The sequence below is a fragment of the Phalacrocorax aristotelis genome, chromosome 1 (assembly GCF_949628215.1).
Source record: "Phalacrocorax aristotelis chromosome 1, bGulAri2.1, whole genome shotgun sequence".
In the NCBI taxonomy this organism is placed as follows: Eukaryota; Metazoa; Chordata; class Aves; order Suliformes; family Phalacrocoracidae; genus Phalacrocorax; species Phalacrocorax aristotelis.
Genome location: NC_134276.1, coordinates 33,198,297 through 33,226,139, shown reverse-complemented (window position 1 = coordinate 33,226,139; position 27,843 = coordinate 33,198,297). Strand labels below are relative to the sequence as shown.

The 27,843-nt window shown below is 43.1% G+C and overlaps 1 protein-coding gene across 8 annotated transcripts in view; it reads right to left on the bottom strand.

Annotated features, from left to right (window-relative positions):
- Positions 1 to 3,092: 3,092 nt before the first annotated feature.
- The window catches only part of TSC22D1 (TSC22 domain family member 1), a 97,427-nt gene continuing 72,676 nt past the window's right edge, over positions 3,093 to 27,843 (bottom strand). For 5 of the 8 annotated variants that reach the window (XR_012659601.1, XR_012659599.1, XM_075087354.1 and 2 more), the window contains 2 exons: positions 5,697 to 5,748; positions 3,093 to 4,519 (listed from right to left, as the gene is read on the bottom strand). Coding sequence is in view for 6 of the 8 variants with exons in the window: in XM_075087354.1 (XP_074943455.1) it covers positions 4,262 to 4,519; positions 5,697 to 5,748 (310 nt within the window). In the remaining 2 variants the exon portion in view is untranslated. Of the gene's footprint in view, positions 4,520 to 5,696; positions 5,749 to 5,896; positions 5,991 to 6,226; positions 6,548 to 27,843 lie in introns of those variants that run through there. The other 3 variants (XM_075087402.1, XM_075087408.1, XM_075087422.1) reach the window with 3 other exon arrangements.

The following is a 27,843-nucleotide window of genomic DNA, read 5'->3' as shown; positions in this document are numbered from 1 at the left end:
CAGCTTCGGCAAAGCCTTGGATTTAGAACTTGTTTCAGGTTCACCCCAGCAGAAAACTCTCCAGAAAGTTAAAATGCATAATCCCAAAGAGAGGAGAAAAGCGAGAATAATGCAACTTCTGTAAGATGTGAACTGTTAGTGAAGTACTCAAGATGCTTAACGAGAGGTTTTGTGAATGGCATATATTAAGCTGAACAATTTTGCCTTCAGTCAACGGGCTCAAGTACTGCTATTTCACCCTACAAGGAATAAATAATAATTAAAATTCTTTGTATTGAGACTAATACATTCACTGTAGCTACAGAAATCAAGGGTGGTAATTCCCAAATAGCCTCGCTGGGTTCTTTCTCCAGTTGAAAGACGGGAAGCTGCCTCCGAGGCATTGATTTATTCCGTAAGAATTAGGGAGAGGCATCTCTAAGGCACTGCATTTACTCCACTGCTGCTGGGAGGTTTTGTCTGGGTGCTCTCTGGACAGTTTTCAGGCATGTTATTGAAGCATATTTCCCTTCCCCAAGTATTTACAGAGCCCTCAGAATTTGGACAATCTGGACTTGCCTTGGAATTATTGGCCAAAAATTACTGGTTTAAAAAAAAAATTTTAAAAGCTGCAAGAGGAAAAAAATAGCTACTTGGTCTCCGCGATAATTTGCTTAGATCAGTTTATCGTATTGCTGTTAAAAATAAAGCAAGTGTGCAGCTAAATGTCAACAAGAAGTTAAATGACAAACAGCTTGAATATAGCCTGAAGAATTATGGAATTGGAGATAGGCAGAGAACAAAAAGCCTGACATATAAAAAGATAGATCACATTTAATTTGATTCTCACTGTGGATGAAAACCTGAGCATCTCAGAGTTTGTACAAAGAAAAATTCTGGTGGAAAGAGAAGATATTCTTGACAGTTGACAACGTTTGATTTGTAAGTGCTCTAAAAAAATGACTTGTTCTAGAACAAAAGCAAAAATCAAAACAATTCATTCCAGAAGTATTACAACACAACCGACTGAAACATCTACTCTTTGTTTGGGTCTCAAGTGCAATTTTAGTCAATTTGTATCCGTTTCATGGAGAGAGGCTGCAGTTTTGACAGAGTTATTGCCAAAATGATCTCAGCAACAAAAAGCTGCTCTGCCTAACTTTAGCAATTAATAAACAGCTCCAAAAAACCGGCTCCATAGTTTTAAAACTATTTGGTACCTAAGATTAAATGATCAGATTTGCCAACACTGAAGCACAGGGTACTACAATTACCAACATATTACCTAACCTAAAACCTTCAAACTTCCAGATACTGTATTAAAGAACAGTTAAAAAAATAATCTTGGCTTTCGAATTGATCAAGCTGTTCTTTAAACAAAGTAAATGAAATAAACCCAGAGGTCAATTTCTTTTTTAAACAAAAAAAGAATAGTTCTTTGAAAATTTTGGTCAGTGAAGCAGGTGAAAGAGCCCATCCGCATGTTAAGATTGCCTTTTTTATATACTCAGTATTACGGCCTGGAAGTGCTAAAGAGACATTCAGAATATAAAAGCAATTGGAGACAATTAAGCCATTTAAAAAGCACCAAAATTAGCATTCCTTTTGTCGGATCCAGATAATTCGAGTGCTGTTCTGCCACAAAGGCTATCATCAATTTCTAATTTCAGCTTAACCCATCAAAAAAAAAAAAAAAAAACATCTCGCACTTCGCTCTGGCGTTTCCTCATTAAGAACACTCTTAAATTACATACTGGAACCTCAAGAACGCAAACTACGGATTGAAGTTCACACTCCCACGGAGACACACTCATGCACGCACTTTGATACACTAATCCCAACGAAGGTAACGCAACTGCTTGCGCTGCGATACAGCTAAGCTGTGCCTGAACTACTGCATGATGAGTACCCAAAGGCAAGAATTTAGCTATAAATTACAGAACAAGGTGATGTGTCCTGCCTTCAAACCCTCAGCCTTCCCGTTTCCTCTGCTACACCTGACTATTCTCAATAATATGAAGTTCCACACGAATGGTACCTCCTGATTTTCATTATATGGAGTAAGCAGTCGTAAGACCATATAAAAAGGTTTTTAATTAGCTCTTACCTTTCAAGTCAGATTAATTGCTTGTGTTCATATTTTAGGACACCGCTTTCACTGTCAAAGTACTGTCCTACTACTCCTCAGGACTGACCATTTCATCCCGTTGATTGTGAATACTGTAAGTATCCAAGATTCACATCCTTAACACCAGTAAACGCAACCCGCTGTAAAACTGCAAATTCCTTCGCTCTCCCAGCTGCAGGCTATCACACCATATCTATAGTCTTTCACCTAGAAATCTGTACGTTGATTCAGTTATATTTTAATTACTGCGACTAAAGAGGAAAAAGGTATTTTTTCAAACAGGAGGGAAACTGTTTTATCTTTGCACAGGACTGGAAGTTTTTAACACTTTCAACAAGGTAGAAGTAATACAAGCTTAAACAATTTCAATTCACAAAAAAAAAAAATCAAGGTAAGAAGCTGTGGAGGTGAAAGTAAGAAATTCTCAGTCATTGAGACTTCAGCCTAGCCTCATCACTAGAAGTTTTTGAGAGAAGGCGGTGCTATGGCTGTCCTGCTGGGGAAGCTGCAACGCCTGCTGCCTTTGTCACCCGGAATTAAGGGCGCTGGAGCTGCTGCCAGCATGGGATGAGCCGTGCCCAGGCAAGGGTGCAGTGAGCCTGCCGCTAGGCAACAACCACCGCGCAAGATTCGTATGTTTAGGGCTGATCACGCAGCAGAAGTCTGTGCCCCTGCTTATCTACTGCTAGATGTACAGAAGCCACCCAACAGTCCCAATGATATGGGACTGGACCAAAACAAGGAGCTTTGCCCTCAGTCAGGCCCCCTACTCGACCCTCCTTCGTTTGACTTCACAGTCGCTGCATTTTTAAGAAACTGTGGAAAGCAGGAGCTGCGTTTTTAGATGACACTTTGAGAAAGCTCTGAAGCCAACAGACAGGGTCTCGCACCCTGAACTCTGCTTCCTGACCTCACTGCTCATGGAAAACTGCATTGCAACATGTTGAAAGTGACTGGAGTTAACATCAGTACACTAAACAAACGGTGATTTATCAACATTGTATGCTTTATTGAAAGTTGACAAGTGCAACAGTTAAATACATTGACGTGTTACAACTGTTTAGAGAACATGCACAAAAACATATGCATACTACTATACAGATCTTATGCAAAAAATCCGTACTAGGAAATAAATTTTTTTTTTTTTTTTTCAATTCTTTGCTAGCAGGGTTTGATAATTTTTGGAGTGGTTTTTCCTGTCTTGAACCAAACTACAATGAACAAAGATTTACTTCAAGATAATCAGCAGCCAGGGAACTTCAGAAGTTACACAAACAGCATAAATCTGCCAAATTCTGAACAGTTGCGTAGGTGCATTCTTATTTATGTAGCATTAAAAAAAAAAAAAAACAACTTCTCAAACTTCTTCAGATCAGGCAATGAAACAACTAAACTTCAATCTGTACAACCTAAATAGTTACAGTTTTCTATTTTACAAAGTAATTACACTAAATACACAAATATACAGTAGGCAAATAACCTTCATTGTAATTATCCTATGACCAAACTGTACGTCACCTACCTGCTTTCTATATATAATACAGCTTTATGCACCTGTCCACTGCTTCAGAAAACGGTGCAAATATTTGCACTTAAGGTTTCAGGTGACAGTTAAGTGTTAAACACTGAATTTACCTTTCTCCCTCTTCCTCTTAAGATCCTATGCACCAGTCCTCACTTTGGAACCCCAGTGCACTGTGGGGGATTGAGCCATCACTTTTTACTCCAGTCTATTTCTTCATACTTCCAAGCTCGAAAAGCACTTGTATCAGTTATAGCACTGGATGAGTGGAAGATTTAAAAACAAACCGAAAAGAAATTCAGGCATGCAGCTTCGTTTCTCAGCCATTTGCAGAAGCTGCTCAAGTCCCCAGTGTACTTGTGCTAATTCTCTGGAAGAAGTTTATTTTATTCAGTCAACCTAAGAACAAAGACTCCTTCAAGCCAAAGGGAGAAGGGAGTGAAGAGAGAGACAGATGAGTGTGTAATACAGGGGGGAGAAGCCTCTCCTGAGGTGTGCAGGGCATGGAGTCCTCAGTCTGGGTTGCAATGTGCACTGAAATGGATGAAGGGTGGCTGTGGCGGATTCCCGCTAGTCCTTCTTGCTCTGGGCGGTCCAGAGGCCAGTGATCAAGATGGCAAGGGCGTTCTGAACTACGCTGAAGGCCCTGACCCCTGTGATGCCGGCTGAGCAGGCTGCTGTGTTGTCCCTTGTGACTGGGAAGAGGAAGGTGGGGAACCAGTCTGCAGCTGTGCTTGGAACTGGGCAAGCTGCTCTGGGCTGGCGAGTGTTTTTAGCAGAGTGTTTTCTTGCTCCAGCTGGGAGTTCTTCTCTATCAGCTCTTTGATTTGTTCTTTGAGGACCTCCACTTCCTCCCTTACCGCATACATCAAGTGACTCTTCACCAGATCCTGAAACACAGAAGAGAGCCTGTGCATTAGAGGAAAGGAGCCCAGCGCCAGGCCTGGGCTCAGCTGGAGGTGCAGCCGATCCACCTACCCAGAGAGCTGGTGATGCTCTGTGCCACAGCAGAGCATCCCAGTGAGGGCTACCGGCCCCCTGCTCATGCCCGCGGGGCCAGCAGCGCTTCGGCAGACAGAGTCGTGCTGGGCAACGCTCGTCCCCCTCGCAGTGGCCAAGCCGTGCCAGGGCTCGGCCACCCCAACCGGGGACGATGACGGGAGGGAACAGGGGTGACAACCCGCCGCCTCCGGCCGCCCCGCACACGTGCGGCCCCAGAGCTGGCAGTGGGCCCCGCCCCCCGGCGCCGGGCCCCGCCCCCCGCGCACCGGCTGCAGCCAGTTCTCGGCGCAGGTTGCCGCATTTCCCTCCCTCCCGCCGGCCGCGCGCGGCCGCCCGGTGACGTCAGGGCGCGCCCGGGCCAATGAGCGGCCGAGTTATTTATAGCCGGGAGTTAAAGGCTCGGAGTTTGCCTAGCAACAGTCGGCAGAGGCTCCCGTGAGAACGGCTCCCGGCACTGCTCCCGTAACAAAGGGCGGCCGGGCCCCGGGCGCGGGGCGGCGCAGCGGGACGGCGGCGGGAGCGGGGCACCGGGCACCGCCGCGCCCGGGCCGGCCCCGCCGGGAGATGGGCCCGGGGCAGGGGATGCGCCCGTCGGGCGGGGGCGGCCCGGCGCGGGATGCGCTAGGAGGAGCTAAAAATATAAAGTGAAAAGCACCCCGAAGCCCCCCCGCCCGCCTTTGGGGTGGGGGTGGGGGCAAAACACACACACACCCCCAACCCAAATGCCGCTTTCTGCCCCAGCAGCGCCCCTCCCCCGCCGCACGGAGCCGGAATCAATCGTTTGGGAAGGCAGGAGTCGAAAGCGATGCCGTCATTCCCTCCCCGGCATCGATAGAGAAACGCGCGCATTCCTCCCCGCACGGAGCTTCTGATCGATAAAACAACAACGAGGGGAAGAAAAAAAAAATAGACAGAAAGGCCCCCCAACCTGTGCCTCCCTCCCCCCCATCCCCGGCCCCGCTACAAAAAACGCGCCCGCGCAGGGGCGAACCGTCGCCCGGCGCACCCCGATATTGTTTACCGCTTTAAGCACAACCAAGGTTTTATGCCCCAATCGGTACGTACCATCGCTTGCTCGATTTTGTTGTCGATAGCTACCACGCTTGCACCAGAGGAGCTGCAAAAGAGAAAGAAAGGGGGAGGGGGGGAAGAAAAAAAAATTACAACATTAGCAGCGGCTGAATTATTTAAGAGACAAGAGACGCGGGCATCGGTAGCCAGTTGGCTGAGAAAGTCATCCTCACGCTGCCCTGCCGCCGCCTCACCGGGATGCTCCAATGCAGCAAAGCAACCTGTGAAGCCGCCCGAATCCCCCGCCTGCAGCCGGATCAAGTATCCCGACATTTTTTTTTTTTTCCCCCTTCCCCCCCCCACTCCCTCCCTCCTCAGACGACCACAAAGATGGAGCTTAATCGCGGGCTGCGGCAGAAGCGCTCCGCGGCGGGGACGGCATCCCCCGGGGCGGGGAGGGGAGGCGAGGGGGGCGGCCGGTGCCGCCGCTGCGGCTCCCCCGGACAAAGGAGCCGGCCCCGGCGTCCACCTGCCCCCGGCACCCCCGCGCCGGCGGAGCCCCCTCGGACACAACACTTATTTACCTACTGTCGAGCCTCAGGGATGAGTTGTCGGTGCCCAGCAAGGACGATAAGAAAGAAATTGAGAAGTGTCTTAGTTGATAAACTCCTAGATCCATTGCCACTGGTCTACAACATTGGGCATTCATGCAATCGCGGCCAGAAACGCTCCCCGGAGAAATCAGGTCTCCCCTTCTCCGGACGCGCGTGGGTGCGAGCGGGCGGGCGGCTCGGCGGGGCCGGTGCCGGGCGGCGGGACCCTGCGGCGGGGCGCGGGGCTGCGCTCGGCCAGCTCCGAGGTCAGCGCTCCGCCGCGCCGCACAAAACCTGGCCATCCCGGCCCCCCCCATAATTTATGCGCCGCCGCCGCCGCTCATTGGCTGCGCCGCCGCCAGGGCCCCGCCCCCCCGCTCCGTCGCATCTCATTAGGAGCGCTCCCCCCGCCGTCCCCCCCCCGCACACACACACACCCCGCAGCCCCCCGGGCCGGCAGCGCCCTGCCCGCCCCGCAACGTCCACGCAGGACGGCTCCGCACGCGTGGGGCGGGGAACGACACACAGACAGACGGACGGGGGGGGGGGAAACTCTGCCCCCTCACCCCTGAAACCCTCACACGCGGGGTGGCGGAGCGCGGCTCACCCATGCCGATTTCCACCCGCGAGGAAGGAGGGAGAATTAAAATAATTATTATAACAATACTGATTAAACGAGGTGGGGAGCGGCGGGGAAGCCCGGCGGTGGCGCGCCGCTGCCGAGGGGCCACCGGTTGCCGCGCCGACACCGCCACCTATCGGCGGAGGGCCGCCCCGCACCGGGCCTCCCCCCACCACCACGGGCGAGATCCCCCCGTTTTAGCCCAGGGGACTGAAACCTGCCCGCTTCGCCTGTGCCAGGCGGGGAACGCAAGGCACAGCCGCAGGTACTGATGTGCACGGCAGATGAAGCTGCATCGGACCCCTGCGGATCTGCTACAGCAGCAACGATCCCTCTTTATCCCCTGCACAGGCCTCATGAGCCCAAAAAACCCTTTATTAAAAAAAAATTAAAATATTCACCCATCAGATCACAAAAAGCACAAGCAGCACAAACCTGCGGGTTCCTAGTAAGCCAGCTGGTATCCTGCTATGGTAACAGGGAAAATGCCTATTCACTCATTTTCAGATCATCGAGTACAGCACTTACAGTCTTAAAAGTTGCAACACACACATTAATAATTGAGGAAAAGTTATTCTCCCACTTGACTGTGGTGTATTTCTCAGAGAATGATCTGCGAGAGGTTATGCTCTCGTGGGCCATAGAACACAGCCACTACAGCCTCAGCCATTCCAAGGGACACTCTCTACCAGTAACAGTTTAGGAGACCCAAGGCTGAAGTAGACTACCACAAAATACTGCCACAAGAAACAGCCAACCTCTAGAAACACTGTTTTCTAGACCTGCACTTTCATCAGGCATTACGTGACTTAAAGGCACAAAAATAAAGTCAAAAACCTCTTTGATTCTCTATAGCAAGCTTCTCCAAGAACGGCAAGTCACACATATGCCACAGGTGCTGCTCCCAGAGAAGCAGGAAAGCCAGGAGGCACGGAATAATCATCTTAAAGCTAAATTTAGCATTTGCGTATCTGCATCATCCGTCTTAGTTTATGTTGTCCCAGTCTACTATTCTCTCATTCACTAATGCCAGTGGAGTAGTACAAACTAATCCTATTCACGAGAGAGGTCACATTTAAGAGTAAGAGCTCCTCATAGCCGCTTTCCCGCTACCACGTACGATGCACATCCCGCAAGGGCATAGCTCTCATCTCGCCCTTCGGGGAAGTTGCAGAGGACAGTGCCTAACAGGCTGAAAATTGAAGGAAACTTGCCTGTATTGACTTGCAAGTTTAATAGCAAGTAAATTAGAAGCAACACATTAAAACATATGCGTCAGACTCCAGCTTCCCACCTCCTGACGGACAAACACCAGAAACCATACATCGCATGAACGCTTCAACTAGCCACTCCCTTTGCAGAGGTTACGTACTACACACGACAGTACCCATCTTTTCATAAACAGCTCAAAAAGTACATAATCTGTACCAGAATCTGTATCGACTTCTGCCCTAGACTTGATCTAAATTATTGTTTTATGAAGGGTTGGGCTTGAAAATCAGTAACATCTCAAATGACTCCTCATCATGGCAGTTACTCAGGATGTTAGAATTAACAGAACTGCAGCTGGACACAAGCTCAGGGCCAATCTCAGTCCCCTGAAGCTCTTCATCAGAGAAGTGCATTTTAGGTGTAAAAAGCAAGAATTCCTCCCTCTGCTAATTAGGTCCTCATAAAATAACTCACTTAAGATAGTAAACTCATATGCCTGAATGGACTTACCCTTGAAACACTGCCTGCTTTGTTGCTGCAGGACAGACAGCAAACAGTTGTACATGTAAAATAAAGTCATGAATGCATTCCAGGATTATTGCTGGTGCTGCCATAATAATTATTAAATGCCATCATTTTACTTATGGCAGAAAAATGACACGACTCTTAGACTAAATTAACAATAAATAACATTGCTCTCTTCTAATCTGTATTTATGTATCATGAAGAAGAGATACAGATATATCCTAAATCCAGTTCCCACTGCACTCATTAACCATCTCCCATTAACTTCAGCAGGTTTTTAGCAAATTCCTTCATTTCTTTTTAGACGCCTACAAGCTGAGTTGTGATTCAAATAGAAAGCTGTCAGCTGCATAAGTAGGACCGCATATTAATACACGTGTTCTGCTTTGCCCACCCTATACAAAAGCAAACAATATATCTCCCTTTATAGCTGAGAAAGCTCCGAGCTCACATATCATCTAGGAAATAGAAAACCATGACATACTACTTTCATGCCCAAAAACTGGGGAGGGATGGAGGGAGCATCACTAATCTCTGATGTTCTTGCCTCAACACCCTGTCATCTACCTGATAAGGACAGAGGCTGAACACCATATCTAAAGGTTGAGGTTCTGCTGTTACTTTTCTTTCAAGAGATATTGTTTGTTATGTTTCATAATCTATAGAAGATCTAAGGCAAATAATCCTCCGAACTCCCTTTCCCAGTGTTGTCTCATCGATTTGCCTCCCTTCCCACCTCCTTCACCATGACATTCAACAGGCACTTCACTCAGATTATGTTGTTTTGATTCACTTGCCCTCCCTTACAGCACTAGAAGGGAGTCAAGATGACTAACGCCTTACTCAAAACCTTCTAACCATCTCTAACACCTCATTAACAGATATTACATGATATTACACACAAACTCCTCCTGCAAAACCTTGCAGTTTTACATTCTGGGGAGCAGAGGTAAGAAAGGCTGCAGAATTCCTTAGCTGTGCAAAGCCAATCTGGGTCTGCACCGGCCTGGACCAACTCCTGTCCCTGTTAGGTACCTGACGAGGAATATATGTTGAGACTCGCCCTCACATGGAGGATCACATGCTTCGGAAGCCTGCATGTCCATGGAACATCCCAGGTGTTCACAAACTGCATAAAGTAATAGAAAAAGGCTCCAGATGGGTTACTGAGAAACAAGCAGGGCAAAATGCAATATAGTGCTAAAGTAGTAGCTCAGCAGCATCTTTGATCCTCAAATAAATCAACCACCAAAACTGAAACATATATAGCAGTCAAAGGCTCTTTTAGCCCCCTTCACCTTCTGTAGTGTTTCAGTTCTTAAACATTGTTTTTCCCACTAAATAATTTCCTCTTGTCTCAATTTAATCACCCTAAGCACTTGAAAAAAGTGCTTTTCATCTTAAGCACATAATGAGGTAAGCTGCAGCACAGAATCGTTTTGTCCCTGTGCAAGTCTGGTTTGGCACTTCTGTGTGCAGGTTAAAAAACTCTTTCACTTAAAAGTCTTTCAAGTACCTTGTCAATGTACTCTCCCTTCAGAAGCCAACATTAAAAGCCCTAGACAAGCATCTCCTCAACTTAAAATGAATTCTTTTGACTCTGTTGCAGAGACCACACCACAAACAGAAATCGCTGTTTTCTAATATTGTCACAGCACACTTTCATCTTATACTACAGTCAGGCTCAGATCCTGTGGACTTGAACTACAGTTTTCAACTACAAAACAGAAGTAATGAAGAGGTTACAAAAAACCTCTTAATTACTTAAGAAAATACTACAGTAATTAGATTCTATGGGACATCTGACTTTACATTTTACTTGGCAACTAAAAATGATCAATAAATGGCAAAGTACTAGCCTACCTTCAAATTCCTAAGTTCAAAACTATTTGTGTATTGACAGCAACCCCTCCAGTATCAAACTTACACAAAATTGCTCCAAGCTAACAACCTAAAGAAGAAACTCTGGATGCAGTTGACATCAAGGACTAAAGGATTATTTATATCAATAGGCCATGACTTTTTTCTTCATTTCACTAAAAGTATAAGATAGGCTCAAGAAGCTTCCCAAAGAAATTTTTCCCCGCACAGTAATTTTTTTAAGACTAAGGAAAAAAAAAAGCCCTGTCACATTCAGAAAGTCTAAACAGAGATCACGAGAATCTCAGCCAATCTCCTTTTCCATCCCCAAACTTGTAGCAAGGATCTTGTTTTAAAGAAGCCAAGCCACTGAGAAGTTATTGCTCAGCTCCAAAGGCTAACGCGTCATTTATTTCTAGTTCGAATTCTGCAGATTTCAATTTACATATCTTGGCTAAATTAAAGAACCACTTGCTACCAGATATTACTCTATCAGTTTTCCTAAATGCGTGTTTTTCCTCCCCCATAAAGTTATTTGCGTCTATAATTTGGTTTGCTACCAATTGGTTTTTAGTTCCATGAAAAACAGATAAAAGGGAAAGCTATGCAAGATGCCAGTGAAATGAAGTACTATAGCTGTAACACCCACCCCCCCACCCCCCCAAGATGTGCAAGCATAACTAAATATCCAATGGAAAGAGTACATAAACCCTACTGGGGTTCTGGAAATAACCTGACAGTGTCTCTAATCACAGTGCATACGCAGAAGTATCATGCTGTGTCCTTCAAACAGGAGACAGAAGGCTGCATTTAAGAGCAAGAAGATAACCGTGTAAGATCAAAAGAACAAGAAGCAGTTCTCAACAGCTCCTTTGAGGATATCCTCTCTCTTTTACAGGCAGCTAACTGCTAAGTCAACCCCAGTTGTTTTTAACGAGAATTATAATGATTCCACCAATTTTAACGTTGACAAAATAAAATATAAGGTCTATACCAAGTAACTGGATATAGACAAACACAGAAACAATGCACTTGTTATTGGTCTGAGAGAATGCTTCAAGGACATATGAGCCATCTTACAGCAATTTTGATGCTTGGAAAAGGATGTGTAGTCTCCCCTTTCCTGAGGTCACCCATGGATGACCATCTAGCAACACAGCTGGGATGAACGACCTGTTCTGTGCCCATCCATTGTGTTTCAAAGCGTCCTCAAAGTTAAGTGAGGTCCATCATAACTCAAAACCTGAAATTGCATCCAGGTGCTACACCACCTTAATTTGAAGAGTTAGTTATACATTTGCAGTAACATCAAGTTTGGGAATCCCAGGCTTCCCGAATTTCATATCCAAGCTTAAAATGAGTACGTGTAAAATATTTAACTTCACTAAAAGTGAAATCCCTCCTCAGTATCCCATAAACTGCCCTTGACCAAGGACTGCAAATGGGAAAAGATCCACCAACCATATTAGCATCCTGAAAGCTTTAAGTGAGACATCTGAGCCAGGAATTGATTTTCTTTCCTCCAGAAAGCAGCACAACATCGTCACTCTGCACACTATCACTGTCCCCAGGATGAAAAGGGAGGAAAAACCATTTAGTGCCATAAAGCAGCATATGTAGAAAAGCGACAAAATGTTACAACCTTTAAGCTTCACCACCCATAGCATGACGGTGAAATTTATTTTTCTTTTCTGTGAAATTCAGTTTAAATAATTTTAGATTTAACTTGTAAGAGTGTCCAATTCCCAGGTCTTATGCACAGCTTTCACATGCAATGCTCTTCTCAAATCCAAGAACACCTCAGAGTAAAAACCACTTACACTAGCATTTAATCCCACTTGTTCTAACTGTACAACATATGTTTCAACCACGTACTCCAAAATTAAATGAAGAGCAGAAGAAAGTCACTGGAGCATTTCAAGTTACACCTAACATAACAAAAGAAACATAGCAAGCACAGGAAGTGGTTTGGCACAGTGACACAACGAGAATTTGGAAAGCTGAAGCTCTCTATATTAAACAGCATCTCTGACCCAGGGGGCCAACAGCTCAGGAGAGACTCCAGGACAATGGCTGACACCCAGCCACCCCATCCCACCTTGACAGCACACAGCAGAATTTAGTCATCAAATTAAACACCAGCCAATTTAACCTCTAACTGAGAAGGGTCATCTTTTATTATTTTTTAAACTTTTAACACCTTCTATTTCCTTAAGGCTGCGGAAAAGTCACACCAAGCCACATGAAGTGGGAGTACTACGTCTTACTGACTGGTACTAGATGTGAAAGGGGGGAGTGGAGGACCTTAAGTCCCTCCATTTCCCATGTCCTGTCCCCAGCGCCCTCTAAAGCCTATACCCATATTTTGTTTAAAAAAAAAAAAAGCCCAAAACAACTTAATCGCTTCCTTCCTCTTTTCCCACCTCCTCTCCTTTTCTATTCCCCTTGAAACTATATTGAAAATAGTGGATCAGCTAATAATTTAGTCACATTTATTAAGAAATTATTTATATGATGTAACAGCTGGCCCACACTTCCCACTGAATATCAGTTTCCCTTTGATGGCCACTTTTTGATTCAACGCTTGACATTAAGCCTGTATTTCCCACAGAAGTGTATCACACTAGAAGCCAACTCAAAGTTGCCAGGAACAAAGCCAAAACCCCTGCAATTAACCAGTGTTGTCCCATGGTCTTCATAAACTTGGGAATGAAGTTCCCTACTCCAGCTTCTATGGAAATTATTAAAAACAGTCAACGATGATCAAAGGAGAAAAGTATGGAAACAAAATGGAAGGTAAGACTGCAGTGTGGGAATGGAGCACCCGGGACATGGAATCCAATCTGCCAGGAATGAGGGTGAAGGTCCACCACTGCTTGGTTTTTGACATGGCAGATTGCTTATCATCACCCTGTTGTGCAGAACCATTTTTAAGGCTATTCTGTTAAACAATAATAAACCCCCAACACTGCAACTCCAGTTACACACATAGTAGAATAAAGACAATAAGGCGGGAGTTCAATGCCACTTTTCCTCAACAAATGTGCTCAGACAACAGACCTCTACCCAGTTGTCCTTTTATACCTCTACAATTTCAGTCTCTTTGCAATCACTGGCGGACGGCTTCAAAGGTAGCCGCAATATCAATGAACAAGTACGTGAACAGCTTTCAGATTAACTCCCCTGGCTCTAATACATGTATATGACACAAATTTGTAATACCAGATTTCCTCAGTGACCAAAACACTCCAAAAGATGACAAACTGTGGGAACAGGCACAACTGACTTCCTAAAAAATTTAGAGAAAATTCAAGACCTGCTGTTCCATCCAAGTAGAAACGCACTTTGACAGGCTGAAATCACTAATGTATTTAAAGGTATTTTTATACCTGAATGGAAACTTTCATTTATAGAAATCAAACCCCACGTACCTCCACTCACTCAGGAAGCATTGGGGAAAATTGCCAGAAACACGCAAGAATGTGAGCTGATTTACCAGGTTTATTGCACTGATGTCTCACTTCCCTTTATCCACCACCTTTTTGGGTATTTGCTGGATAACTTCCTGCCCAGCCTGTGCTCCACCCCCCACCCCCCCCTTCTGTGGAAATGAGAGGAATCTGATGTATGCCCATGCTTTTAACTCAGTACAGTGTCGAGAAACAGGTATAGCTAGACGTTGGAGTGGGAAAGTACTCTTGGGCTTCTTAATGCAGGCATAGCTTCAGTGAATTTAGAGACACAAATCTTGCTGACTCATAATCACAGAAATCCCAACAGTATCTCCGTGTAAAAAAAACATTTAAGCTTCCCTCACTGAAGAAATTGTAAAGCAGAACTGGTTTGAAATAGAATGCAAGATACCTGGGAAAGTACATAAAGCTATGAAATGAGCTGTGCTTAAAAGTAACTTTAGAAGTTACCTAAAGACAGATAAATAGATATTTTAATCTGACCTGACTATGCCTTATGGCAATTAAATGAGTATTACCCACTTTAGCACAACACTTCTTTCCTGCAGTTCTGCCTCACTGCAAACCAAAAAGAACAGTCAGAACAGATGTGTCAGCTCAGCATATTTTGAACATGTCCCTGGAGCACCTTCTAGGCTAGAGACTGCAAGTGGCCAGCATAGGTCCATGTCACGTACCGAATGCCTGTTTATCCTGAAGTCCTGGTTCTCCTTCAGGTGGGATTCAGCCTTCCTCTGTACACTACTACTCCTCTAGAGGAGACTCATTAGTAGAAACCCCTCCTTTTCCACAGGACTGCATCTTCTAGCTCGTGAACGGCAAGTACCTTGAGACTGTCAGGTCTGTGGTGGCCCCACTGTGTAGACATCACTGACATTTAGCCACCCTTGAGCCAGACATTATGTGAAAAGAAGATATACTCTTAATCTTTTAATACACAACTTGCCAAGGAAAGATTATAGCATATTATTTCATACCTATTCAATAACCAGGTAATTGTCTTTATGCAGAGTTGGCTAAATTCATGAGTGGCATCCTGTTTATGAAGCGGCCCAGTTCATTCCCTCATACTGCTGATGCCTGTTTTCTGGTGGACAGCCACCTGAAATATGTTTCATTAGGTGTTCCAAGAGTCTTCTGTACAAAACAAGGTCTGAGCTCTTGTGTATGTGTTAGGCACCTAATGCTTCTTGAAAACAACTACCTCATCCTCTAGAAACCACTGTCATTGATGACACCTTGAACCTTTGCAGCATTAAAGAAAACCCAAACCACCAACCTCAAAAACAAAACCCAACCAAAACCAGTATCAGAAGTCTGAGATGATTAACCCACTCAGTAACACATGGGAGCTCAGAACAGCTCCCAGGTACATTTCCTCATTCTCACAGGGGGTGTTAGCCCAGATGCCCGGTGGCCACTCTTCCACAGCATCAGCATGGTGAGCTGCCACGCTGCTGTCAAGTTACAGGAAAAAGAGACAACTCCTGCTGTGAGACACGATTCAAAGCCCCTCCTTCCAGCCTCACTGGTAGAGCCAGGGAACCACTGCTGCAGTGTCCCACAGAGGACAAGTCACCTCTTCCAAAAACCACTGTAGGTAGCCTCCCATCCAGGGAGGCATCGCCTGCTCCCACGCCAGGTACTGAACAGGGGAATTCCCCTCTGACTCTTCCTGGCAGCTGCTAATTGCTAGAGGCCCTGGGCAGGTAGATGGTAACATCAATCAGCAGTTCAAGTGCAAGCAATCACAACAGCTATAAACAAAAAATATTTGTAAGTGAATGTTTTGAGTACAAGGTAGCACTGGTGCAACTGAGATAGGCTCCTGCCTTGAATTAGTTTGCCCAAACCTGCTTTTCAGCTCCACTTCTGCAGAACTCAGCATTTTAAAACAAGCTGTTGGTAAACTGAAACAGGTGGAAAAGAACCATTGAACCGATTGAGAGATTGCAGTTGGGGTAGTTTACTTACACTGATACACTGAAAGGTGTCACCGTACTTGAAAAGAATCCTTGAAAGTCAGGACGAAGACCTGACTTAACTAGGGTGAAAATACTAGGTTTCAGGGGCTGTCAGATTTTGTGTTTAATTTCCATATTAGAGTGCACCTATTTAATATGTGTCTCATGTTGAATTAAAGCATGCTTTTTAAAAGCAGTAAGAAGGACTAGCTCATAAATATATTGCGTTTTCTATCCCTTGATATAATCAGATAGAGACTGGATTCCCTCCACTAAGGTATGCTTTAAAATTACTGAAGTTCATATAAGGATAAAGTAAATATAATAGCACAAGACATACGTAAGTTTTTGTCCTTGCCTTCAGTACTGCTCTTGTATTTTGACCAACTACAGCCCACCTTAATTATGCCACAGGTTGGCAGGCGCACGTAGCACCCCCTTCTTCCAGCTGATGCCATAACCAGAAACTGAAGCATCTTCTGGCTTATTCCCCCCACAACTACCCAGGCCCACATCAGTGTTTCCAAACAGATTTCAAAAGAAACACGGAAGATGCCACAAAACAGTTTTTTCAGTCTGAATATGGAGAGGTGTTGAAATATGCTGATCTCAAGCAGATACAGCCACCTGTCTGCAGTCTGCACTACAAGAGAGGCAGGAGCTCCTACACACCCATGTCATCACCATTTCCAGCTGCCTAGTGCTAGACAGCTCCCCAGTAGCACACAGACATTAGGGATCACTTTTCCAAAGCACTTTGGCAGAACTCCAGTGCCTGAACTCTAAATTTTTTTACTTTATTCTGGCAGCCAAACTTAAAATGAAAAAGCATAAAGTATTTAATTTTATTAAGAGTAAAAGCCCTTCTCGGTATGCTGTAAACTGCGCTTGACAAAGGACTGCAAGCGGGAAAAGATCTTCCAACTATGTCAGTATCCTGAAAGTTTCAAATGAGGTGCCTAACCTGGGAATCACTCCTCTTTCCTCCAGAAAGCTGCGCACAACTGCACTCTCGCTCAAAAGAGAATCTGTGCCTAACCTGGAGAAAGCCAAATGCTTCTTTGATTTGGCCCATGCATTCAGTAGGGTCAGTTTTGCAAAGAAAATATAACCATATGCAACATTAGCCAAGAACAGCTGCAAGAGAGGCTGAAGTTTCTACTTCATTTGCAATTTATGGTTACGTGACAGGCATCCAGCCTTACTTCACAGAAAAACAACTACAGCAAAACCAGTGTGTCTCTGCAAGAGAAACTGGAGGAGACAAAAGCAAATGAGAAGTAAACAGGAAGTAGCTTGCTGTAGAATACAGGAGAAACCATCCAAATTTGCTGAATAATGTTAACAGATGCAGATTTTGGTTTATGACTAGAGGTGCTACATCACGCTGCTATGTGTATCAGTAAAAATCAGTTCTAGCAAAGCCTCTTAATGCAGAAAGGTTAAAAGAAAAGTCACATCTTTACTCCATCACACTTTTTTATTAAACATTTTGTGGAATAGATTGGTTTGCAGTAGGAAACAAATTTTCTCAGTACTACCTTTCTTGTTCAGTACTATATAATCACATTGTGCTGTATACACACACTGCTCAAGCATAACATACCTGTTGTTATTATATTTCAATTGCTATTATAAAAAAGATTTCCATTACAGTGGTTCCTGAGGCATTCAGATGAATTATTTTAGTACAATTTTTACCATTCATTTGAAAGTTCAAGCATGTTTTCAGAAACTGTCAATTGCTGAAGAAATTAAAAATTAGTTTTTAAAGTTTAAAGGCACCATTCACAGATGAAAGCTATTCTCCACAGGCAACACCCCAAACATAACATGACAAGAATATCAAGTGAAATGTATTAATTGATATTTGTCAGAATTTATATAAGAGCAAGGTTGTTGGATTTTAAGGGTGTGGCATAACAAAAGCACCGGTTCAGAGATCAGAAGTTATGAAGAACACATTCTGTGCTCCCTCCCACAGAAGGGTACTTGCTTTCTGTACACAGAACAACAACTCTGCAACATGAAGAGTCAGGACATTTTTTTTCCCCCACCATCATGTATTTTTAACTCAGTAAAATAATTCTTCCCGTTCACTGAGTGACTTGGCATTTCTTTTAAACACTAGAAGGGAACCAGATCAAAACCATACATTTAATATCTCAATGTTTAAATGGAAAAGGGGGTTAATAAATATAACTTGCAGAAGACTAAGCTGTATTGCAATGCCTTTCCAAACATTTAACAAGACTGATTAACTAAACTTTTCTTTAAACACATGACAAGACAGAAGACAGTATATTATGTATGAAAAATATTTGAATGAATACAAACTTGTTTAATGATACGCTTCAAATCATGCTAAAATTCTCATTTTTGGTTTAGCATTATGTCACTTAAGGTTTGGAATAACTGGAATAAGATTATTTGAGAAGAGCAAAGTACTATAATGGCAAACATTTTAAAATATGGATTATTTTAAATATTGCAGTAAAGATTTTTCAAGACGTAGATTTTCAGTGAAAAAGTAAACCACTCTGCATGACTCAGTACTCTCAACCAATATGATACTCCTAGCCTGAAACAGTTTGAAATAGTTTTAACAAGTGCCAAGCACATTGGTTTTGAAGCATTTTTAAGTACTTGCTCAAACAAAATAGTTTGAGAAACCATTAAAAAAAGAGGAAGCCATGTAAATCAAGCATCTAAAATTTAAAAACTTTATAAATACCTCTTTAGATGCTGTTCCAGCTCCAGGAATAACACTTTCATGGTTATTTGGTCAGAGCCTTGTTTCTGGAGAACGTTACTTTCATTGATGTATCAATTTAGTACCTGCTGATTAGTTTCCCCCAGATGGAGGGTCAAAAGAAATACCTCTCAGTCCTTGGCAGCTGTAAGATTAGCATTAGCATTCCACTACTAACCACGGGTCCTGAACTCCGTAGCACTTTCAAGAATCACAAAGCCTCGCCCGTTAAAGATTATCCACTTGCTTCTATTCAAAGTTTGCCAAGTTTAATAGCAGTTGGTCACGATCAACAAAAACAAGAAGGGTGAATGGTGATGACTCTACAGATCCTGAGATCATAAAGCATCAAGTTACATAAAGCATCAAGAAAGATTAAAATCTTCATGATTAGGGTTTCAAATCTCAAACAAATGCACCTTCTTTCAGCAGTGCCAAATTCACCAACTCTCGAGCTGACTCAGCCTGCTCCCACTTTTTGTAAAGCACATGCTAATTGCTACAGGTAGCTAATTCTGCACAAAGGCAGTTAAGTTGTACTGTTTCTCAAACCAAAGTTCTATTGCTTAATGGCAACTTTAACTAGACACAGAACTGACAGTACCCAGTTTGCCAAAAATATTTTACACAGGCAAATCCTATCCCTGACTGCTATAATGAGAAGCGATGACAAGAGTTACAGACATGCATCTGGTTAGTCTTCTGCAGACCAGATAAATATAACTCATCAGGTATCAAGCCAAAATTCGATCAAATATTTCATATTCTTCCTCATAGAAACACAGATCACCATAAGGAATTTTTGGTGCATTACAGTATGCAACTACCAGCCTACTTGTGTAGGTACCATTATCTAACATTGCTTCAGCGCATACTCCTTCCTCTATCAACAATGAATGCTTTTCAGTGTGAACAAAAGTTGACTGCTCACAGTACATTGCAGAGAAGTGAACAAGATTCACTTTTCTAGTCTATGCATGAGCTGGAGAATCAGAGCTAACTCCTCTCAATGGAAATAGCCAGCTACTTGCAGCATGTGTGCAGGAACACACTTCTGCCACACAAGAGTGCACAGGCATTGATATTATACTTGTCCATCTGACCAAGACTGCAAAAATGCAGAGACAAAAACAGAAATCAAATGTAGCAAATGTTACTTGGGCTTACTGCTGACTGCTAAAGTGATGTCAGATGTATTTTCTCAAGTAGATTTGCCTTGTAAGACTATATAGAAAAGAAACCAAATGGAAGGGCCAAGCAAGTTGGCTCAGACCATGGCCATCTACTGTTTAGCTGCGTTTCTGTGGTACCTTGCCAAGACACTGAAGAGATTACTGATGTCAAGAGAAAGTATTACATGATAAAAAGAAAATAGGCTGGCTTGGGGTGGGAGGAATAAAGCCAACCCTACTTAATAGGACCAACAAGTCTAACATCATACAAAGGCAATATTTTGGTTCGGAGGTAGAAAGCAGCAAACAAAAAGAAATAATGCAATAATATTTTTTTTTCCCTGGGGGTAAGTGGTATGGTGGGATTAGTTCCCCATTCCCAGAGCCAAGAGGGAATACAGATAATTTAAACCAGGCATCAGAGCTACTCCTAACTGTGAAGCAGTGCAGAATATTTCTAAATGGTCTTCCCAGAGCCTGGTATGCCTGGCTTGTAAGGACAGAGCATCATGCTCCTTTTAAAGCACACCAGGGAGCTTGAGGCAGACAAGTTACACTTCACAAAAAGTGTTTCTCTCATTACATCAAGTCCACCTCCCTCAGCACAGCATGGAAATGGGTAACAGTCATAGCTCATTTGAGCGTTCTCCTCTCACTCCCTCCAAAAAGCCATGGAGGTGGGATCTCTCACAGATGGCAGAGCAGCTGCTCTCCAGGACCTTGGTCTTTGGAGAAGAGGCAGACAGGTATAATGGCCCTACGAGTGGGATGCTTGCTCTGAAAGCTGAGCTACTCTTCAAAGCTTCAAGTGGAGAATAACATGGTACAACCACATATAAAAGGAGGGGGAGAATGATTTGTAGAAGAAACACTTCCAACAGGCTTTCCAGGAACAGTAAGCTAGGAATAAAGGGATCAACAATTTCAGCAATCAACAACTACTAAGATGAGAAAGTTTGACCCAGTATTACTGAATAACATTCAAGATTAAATATTACTTATAGCAAGAAGTCTTGCTGATTTCAAAGACCTGAAGCACCAGGCTGACTAGAGAAATGCTCAAAACCAATTCCAGAAAGCTGAGCCAAGACAGAAATTATAATTTGAGTGGCATCCTTACATATCCTTTAATAGTCAGAGACTTAGTACAATAATAATCCCTAATGAATCCTACTGGTAACATTATCTTATATATCACATATCCTACAACTTCCCTTGGCCATTGTATAAACTACATTGCTGACCACCCGTGGCAGTCAGACTCAGCTGAGCCTGCACCCCACAGAAGCGCACCAGCAGACCTGATGGCTTCAGATTTTAAGCTGTCCTTCTCCTAACCCTCTTCAACATCCTTCCTGCCATCTTGGTTGCCTGTATTCCCCTCTGTAAAGCTGCATGGTTGAAATCAGCTAAGACAACGATCATTCTCTGTACTGTTGTGCATACAATACATGCACTGGCCATATGTGTTTTCCAGGATGCCCAAAACAATGAATACATGCTGAAGTATGTTGGGATGGGAAAGGGATGAAAGCAGTGATGCTAACCTTTCCCCATGGACAGTCTTTACTTTCTCCTTTCCTACTCCAAGATGCTGTCAGAACAGGAGCTCAATCACACTACGGGCTGTGTCACGACAGTTAAAAAGAAGGTCCAGTAAATTGTGCACATCTGACCAACACATTGCTCAGCTCCAACACTGCTCTGACTCAAATCTGGATTTCCTTTACAGCCAGAAGAATCGCTAAATGTTAGGTTACACAGGACTACGGAATATATTCTGCTGCTTCATTCTGCAGATAAGCAGGTACAGTGCTCATGAAGAGAGGCCATAGGTAGCTCCACCTCTGTTAACACTAATCACCTTTCCTCGTGCTTCAGCATGTTCTGGTGATGACTTTACAGTAAGGCAACACTCACAGGCTTCATTTGATGCTAATTCTGCAGTTATGCCAAGTAAAATGGTTTCCATACCACTGATCTAAAAGCACCTAATCCCAATTCATCACCTTTTTATTCAGGGATTTTGTGCCCCAGAGGGGACCAGATCCATTTATCACCTTCACAAAAAACAGCAAAGGATTTGCTTTGTCAGTTACCAGATTGAAACCATATAAATGTTAAAACATAACTGTGTCAGAGGCAGGTATTCCAATAACTACGTGATTTTTCTCGTAAGCATTTCCATAAATTTGACAATTCTGGTTACAGTGCATTCAAGTAATTAAAAGTATTACTCAGTTATGTGTAGGTCAACAACTTACAGGTAATAGAAACCACAAAGAACTCCTAAATCAACTGGATTAACTGAGCGATGGAACATTTTTACTGCTTTGAAAAATAGCCTCTAGCTGCAACCGAAAAATGCCTCAAGTACAAGGATTGTCTTTCTTCTCCTGTCACATTCAAGAATTCAGCACCAAGCCATGCTTTCCTTCCTTTGTCCTGAACCATTCTGGCTGTTATGTAAAGTGACAGATTGCGCACAGATGAATTATCACTGTGCGTACACTAGGATGGGTAAGTTTTAGCATTTAATGAAACAAAAACCAACAAGATTTCATGCATGATAGCGCCAGGGTACCCAGGTTCTCCCCCACCCCCAGCTCTTATGCCCAAAGGGGAGGAGAGAATGTATTTCAAGATACTTAACTTGCAGTACTACTTGACAGTTTTGCTTTAAAGAACAAAATATACATCATCCCAAGTTTAGATTTAACCTGGTAAGTGAATGAATCTGGCAGTTGGCCAACAGAATTTACTGTTTATGTCAGTCTGAATGAAGTGCAGCACTTGAGCACAAATTCCTGAGCATGTCAAACATCACTGAGTTAGTTAGCTGTCATACCTTCACAGGGTAAACATTTAGCAGGTTCATTTTCTGCATACTATAGAGGGCTTCAGAGACAGCTTGGATAACCCAGACTTTATCATAGCAGAAGGCAGAAACTAAAGCGCAAGCCAACCTCTATACTACAGACAAAGTGCCCTATGGTAACAATGTCAATTTTGATGTGATGCAACAAACTAAGAAAAAATTTAAACTTCTGATGCACATATGAGTGCTTGACAAAGCCGAAAATATAACAAACATTCAAGCTCTTCTGGAAGCTTTGAAGTTACAAATATGCAATCTTAAGATATTTAAGGGTTAAAAAATTACTAAAATAGTGATGTGAGGTTGATATAAGCCACCAGTACTCAAGATTTCTGAAGTTTGTTTTGTGATTGCTGTAATCACAAAAGCACAGTCTCCAAGGCTACTACTTTAGGGGTTCGAAAAGAACAAACATTTAGATCAAGTTGCAGCGCCTATTGTTACAGGAGATGCCCCAGGTACCATTTGCATTGGATCTTGTGGGTTTTTAATGCTTTGCTCTATCCTCCCTCCCTCCCAGGTCCAACAACCGTTCTCCTCATATTTTGAGCAGATGTAATGAAGTGCTGTTAGAGACGATAGCTTTTTTCAGTCCATCATTAAGCAACTCAAAAAAGAGTCACTTCAGCTATTAACATTCTAATTAAGCATCTGAGGTCTATTCTTATACATCTTTCATAGTCATCACCAAGTGATATGAAAGTAACACTTTCAGTTCCACAGAGATAAGCATTACAATTGCACAGAATTAGCATGTTGTTTTACACTTAATTTTTATTTTGGCAGTATATGTAGTGGTGCCAAGATGAAAACGCAAATCCTCCCAGTGTGAAAGATCAAGCAACATGTACAAAAAACATATTACTGAGTCTGAAACACCCATCTAGCCCAGGAGCCACCTCTAGGCATGGCTAGAGGCAGAGGCCTGGGGGAGAACCCAAAAAGGCAGGCAGATAAATGCAACTTTCCTACAGCAGCCTCCTACCTGTCAGCAACCAGCAGCTTGAGGAGTTCCAGCACAAGAAGGGATAATTTAGTGTTTAATAACTCAAGGGAATTTACTTCCAGGAACTGGTCCAGTTGTTTTCTTTTAAAGAAAATGCTCACATCACATAGTTCTGAGACTTTGTAAAACTCTGGTTGATTAATTCTGAGTTAATTACCTAGGGAAGTGACAGTTTTCAAACTATCAAACATGAAGCATCAACCCTGGCTGCCAAAGAGATATGAATTTGAATCTCTAGAGCAAACCTGATTTACAAACATATGTCAGGAACACCTGGAAGCCACCACAAGCACGAAGGAGCAGCTACGGGGAATTAGTCTTCTCCAAGAACCACAGCGAGCCTTCTGCAAATGAACGCTTTACACTTCACGAACTGGAAGTCCGTGAACTTCTAGCATTTAATCAGAGAGAAGAACAAATGTTCTCAAAGCATATTTAACCTGTGGAACTATGTTAGTATTGGGTCAAAGAAATACGTTAAAAAATTGAGTAAAATACCTTGGGGAGGAAGCAGTAATTAAGATCATTGGGACTGAATATGTATTGCCAATTAGAATATTTACTGGTTACTGCTTTTTGTTGCTGGAGTTCAGTAAAATCAGATTAAGCCTGCAAGAAACAAGCCTAATCTCTACTTCTACAGGTAAGGCATCTCTTTACCCTGGTTATGCTATGTTATCCTAGTCTAAAGCAAGTGCTCCATTCCTTTGCTGTAGCACTTGTGAAATAGAAAACACCAGAATCTCTGATTAACAAGTAGCCTAATTAATATGAACTGACACAGTGCAGTAACAGCAGCTCAGCATTTTTTTTTCTGCAAGGGATTGTCAATTTATTTTGCATTTTACATCAGCTGAATGCAAGGTTAGTAGTGAAGGACTTATGGACATTCAGCTAGATTGGAGGGGAAGGAACCCTTCCCTGCACACATATATGCGTGTGCTTGTATTGCGAGTTTTTTAAGCTACGCGTGCACAAGACAACTAGGGAGTACGATGAAGTTGCCAGTCATAATCCATGAAATAGAGCCTCATGATTAAAGGTACATTAATTCCAACAGACAAATGCAGCAACAATGCAGGACTCACAAGCTTTCCTTTTGAGAAGGGCCATCCAAAACCTTCACAGAACAAATTTAAAAACAAATCTGCATCGTGCCCAAACTTTCAAACTGAGACTCATCATTAGGTGTGGGCTAACAGGTACCAGTTACAACTACTCCTGAATAAGAGAAACTCCTCTGTAATACAGGAACTTTGAGACTGCATTACAGCTGACATTCCTTGAGCATTTGGTGACAACCATTTTAAATGAGTTAAAGATTTGCAAGAAAGTAGTTCTAAGCATTATCAAGATAGGAAGATTTTTTTAACTCTACAGCTCTCTTCCCGCAAATTTTTCCTTTCTTTCAGATTCCAGAGAGCAGCACCAGTTCAGGCCCAAAAAGCTTTGGGCTCAGTGAGGCTAGCACCTTATTTAAGAAGTCAGCCTGTCTTGAAAAGGAGGCAAGTGTTGAACTTGCAAATGTGAACGATGCAGCATCACCTCTGAGACACTACACAAGCACAAGGTCATACCCTTTTGGTGTCACGAGCACAGCAGTTGTAACATGACCTTCCATGCTCTAAAGCTGTGGGGACCAGAAAGCCCAGGTTTCTCTGCCACACCCAACATTTTCCCGTGGAGGGAGCAACACACTGCCATCCTGATTCTCTTCATTTAGGCCAGACGCTCTGCAAGGCAAGATCTAGATGAAAAATTATTCTCTGATCTTTAAACCAGAATAAAGCCCTCCAGGAAGCCATGGCTACCAATGGCAAGGCCACTCCACCAGGCTTGAGCATCTGGCTCCCAGACTACCAGGGTGGGAGGTACTGCAGCACGAACTTGCATGAGCAGTGCAATGCAGGCAGGGCACATGCAGAAGGCAGGCAGTTGTAACATGCTGCTGAAACTGACACTTCGGGATCTGACAAGTATTCTGTGCATAATCTCTTCTCGTACAAACAACTTTCACAGTGCTGTGAAACCTACTCAAATACACTGATTTCTGTGAACACATATAAATGCTTGAAGAGGTCCGACAGGAAAAGAGCAGCAACAAAACAACACTGCAGGTAGCAAACTAAATACCTTGCCATTTTGAGGCACTGATGCTGCAAGTTTTTTTCCTGTAATGAATCCCATCAATGGCCCACCATGAATGACGAAGCCACATTAGTTCAAGTGTCAACAATACCCTAACATTAAGCATTAGTCCTTTAGCAGGCATTGGAAGGCAGTGCTAATCCTATACTTGATTATTTTGACTGTGAACATTTAACTCTTTTACAGTTCTGAGCCTGTATCTATTTTGGTATTCTTCTAAACTGAATGTGTTCGGCAGTGTTTGTTTCAGAAAAGACTGAAAGTCACAACCTTCAATTTTCTTATCTGGCTGTGTAACAAGAGCAAGCAATTCTGAATGTAGCTGCTTCTGACAAAGCATTTTCTTCAGAGGCCTTCTGACTGTATTTTCATTTATTCCCTTATCAGTAAGGAGCACAGAATGTGACAGCATTGCAAATGCGCTGAAATGCCCTTTTAAACCAGAAATTGGGACTTTGGTTCCATAACCAGTAATTATCAGCCACTTTTTTGAGATTAATTGTTCTAATCAGGTAAGTAAAAGCTACAGAAGTTCTTTGGGAGACCAAAATAGAGGTTTGGAAGAGTATTACTGCATCTCACAGAGGAAGAGAGATTATTTTTATATACACTATTAATAATGAGACTGAGAAATGTATTTATCATTAAATTAAATATTAAATAACAATCATAGGAAACCCATCTAACTACAGATTTCTAAACTAGAGCAGCACATCAGTGAACTAAAGGATGTAACAATGGGAAGAAAAGGACAGAAATAAGGCAAGTGGAAACAGAGAAGGAACAGGGAGAAAAAGCAGTCAGAGAAAATAGCAAGGAGAGCAAGGCATTAAAGAGAGAAGGGTCAGGAACTGCATGAGGGAGTGAAGAGGATAAAGGAATTATGGTCTAAAAATACCCGAAAGAAAGGTAACAGCAGACTTTTTTTTTGGTACATTTAATTTATCATCTGAGAAACAGAAAAAGCATTTCTGGAAATGCCAGATTTTTCTGGAAAAACAGAAATATAGGAAGGGAAGGATTAAGAAACCAAATCTACAGCTAGTAGCTGCCAAAGCCCTGCCATTTCCCTTGGCACACCAGCACTTTGATTCGTAACTCTGTCATGACATCACCATCTTATGACAACAGCTTTTGGAAAGAGGGGAAAAAAAAGTGAAAATAAAAAAATCAGAAGTTTCAGACTCTCAATCTCTTCGCCACATACAGGAGCAAAAACATCCAGCCTATGACAACTCTCTCCTTAGTTCATGCTCCAAATACAATGTACTAGAGAAATACTTTAACCTAATGTACCAGAAGTAAAACAGTTATGTTAGGCAAGATATTTACGTGGCTCAGCTTACCCCACTGAAAAGGGATAAGGTGTCAATGCTAGGGGTAGCTCATTCCAAAAGGACTCATGCAGCCCTGAACCGCGCTGTCCTTCATTTTGTAGCCATGCACAAAAGCCTCTCCACCATGCAAACTCTCCTGCCAGGAGCACTGCCATTCAGTATCGCACTGGCAGCCTGTGGTTTAACCAATACAGCAGCTGCCCTTCAGTGGAGGTGGGTTAAACAGTGCAGTGATTAAAAGCTAAAAAACCAGCCTACACCCATCTTTCCACAATTACCATTGATTCAGTCACCGCAAGCACGAGGATTTTGTTAAGAGAGCAGCACCCTGTGTGAGCTCCAAACAATAAGAGTGCTATTTTTGATCCTCTTCAGAGCACACGGAGGAAGAGAGCGGAAGCAGGCGTTTGAGTGGGAAGGACAGACGGATGGACCCAAAGCTGGGTTATTGACCTATCTGCATTTCAGCTGTAGTTAATAATGGCTAACACTTCATATTGTTCCCTGAAAAATGGACTAGAAGCCGTAAGGATGATGGAGTCTAAATGTATTCCAAAAAATCTCTGTACTTTAGGCTTCTGAATATCAATTTATCAAGTTGTAAGAACTGAGAGTTCTTGTTTCAAATGTGCCTGGGAAAAAAAATGATCCAAGTTTAT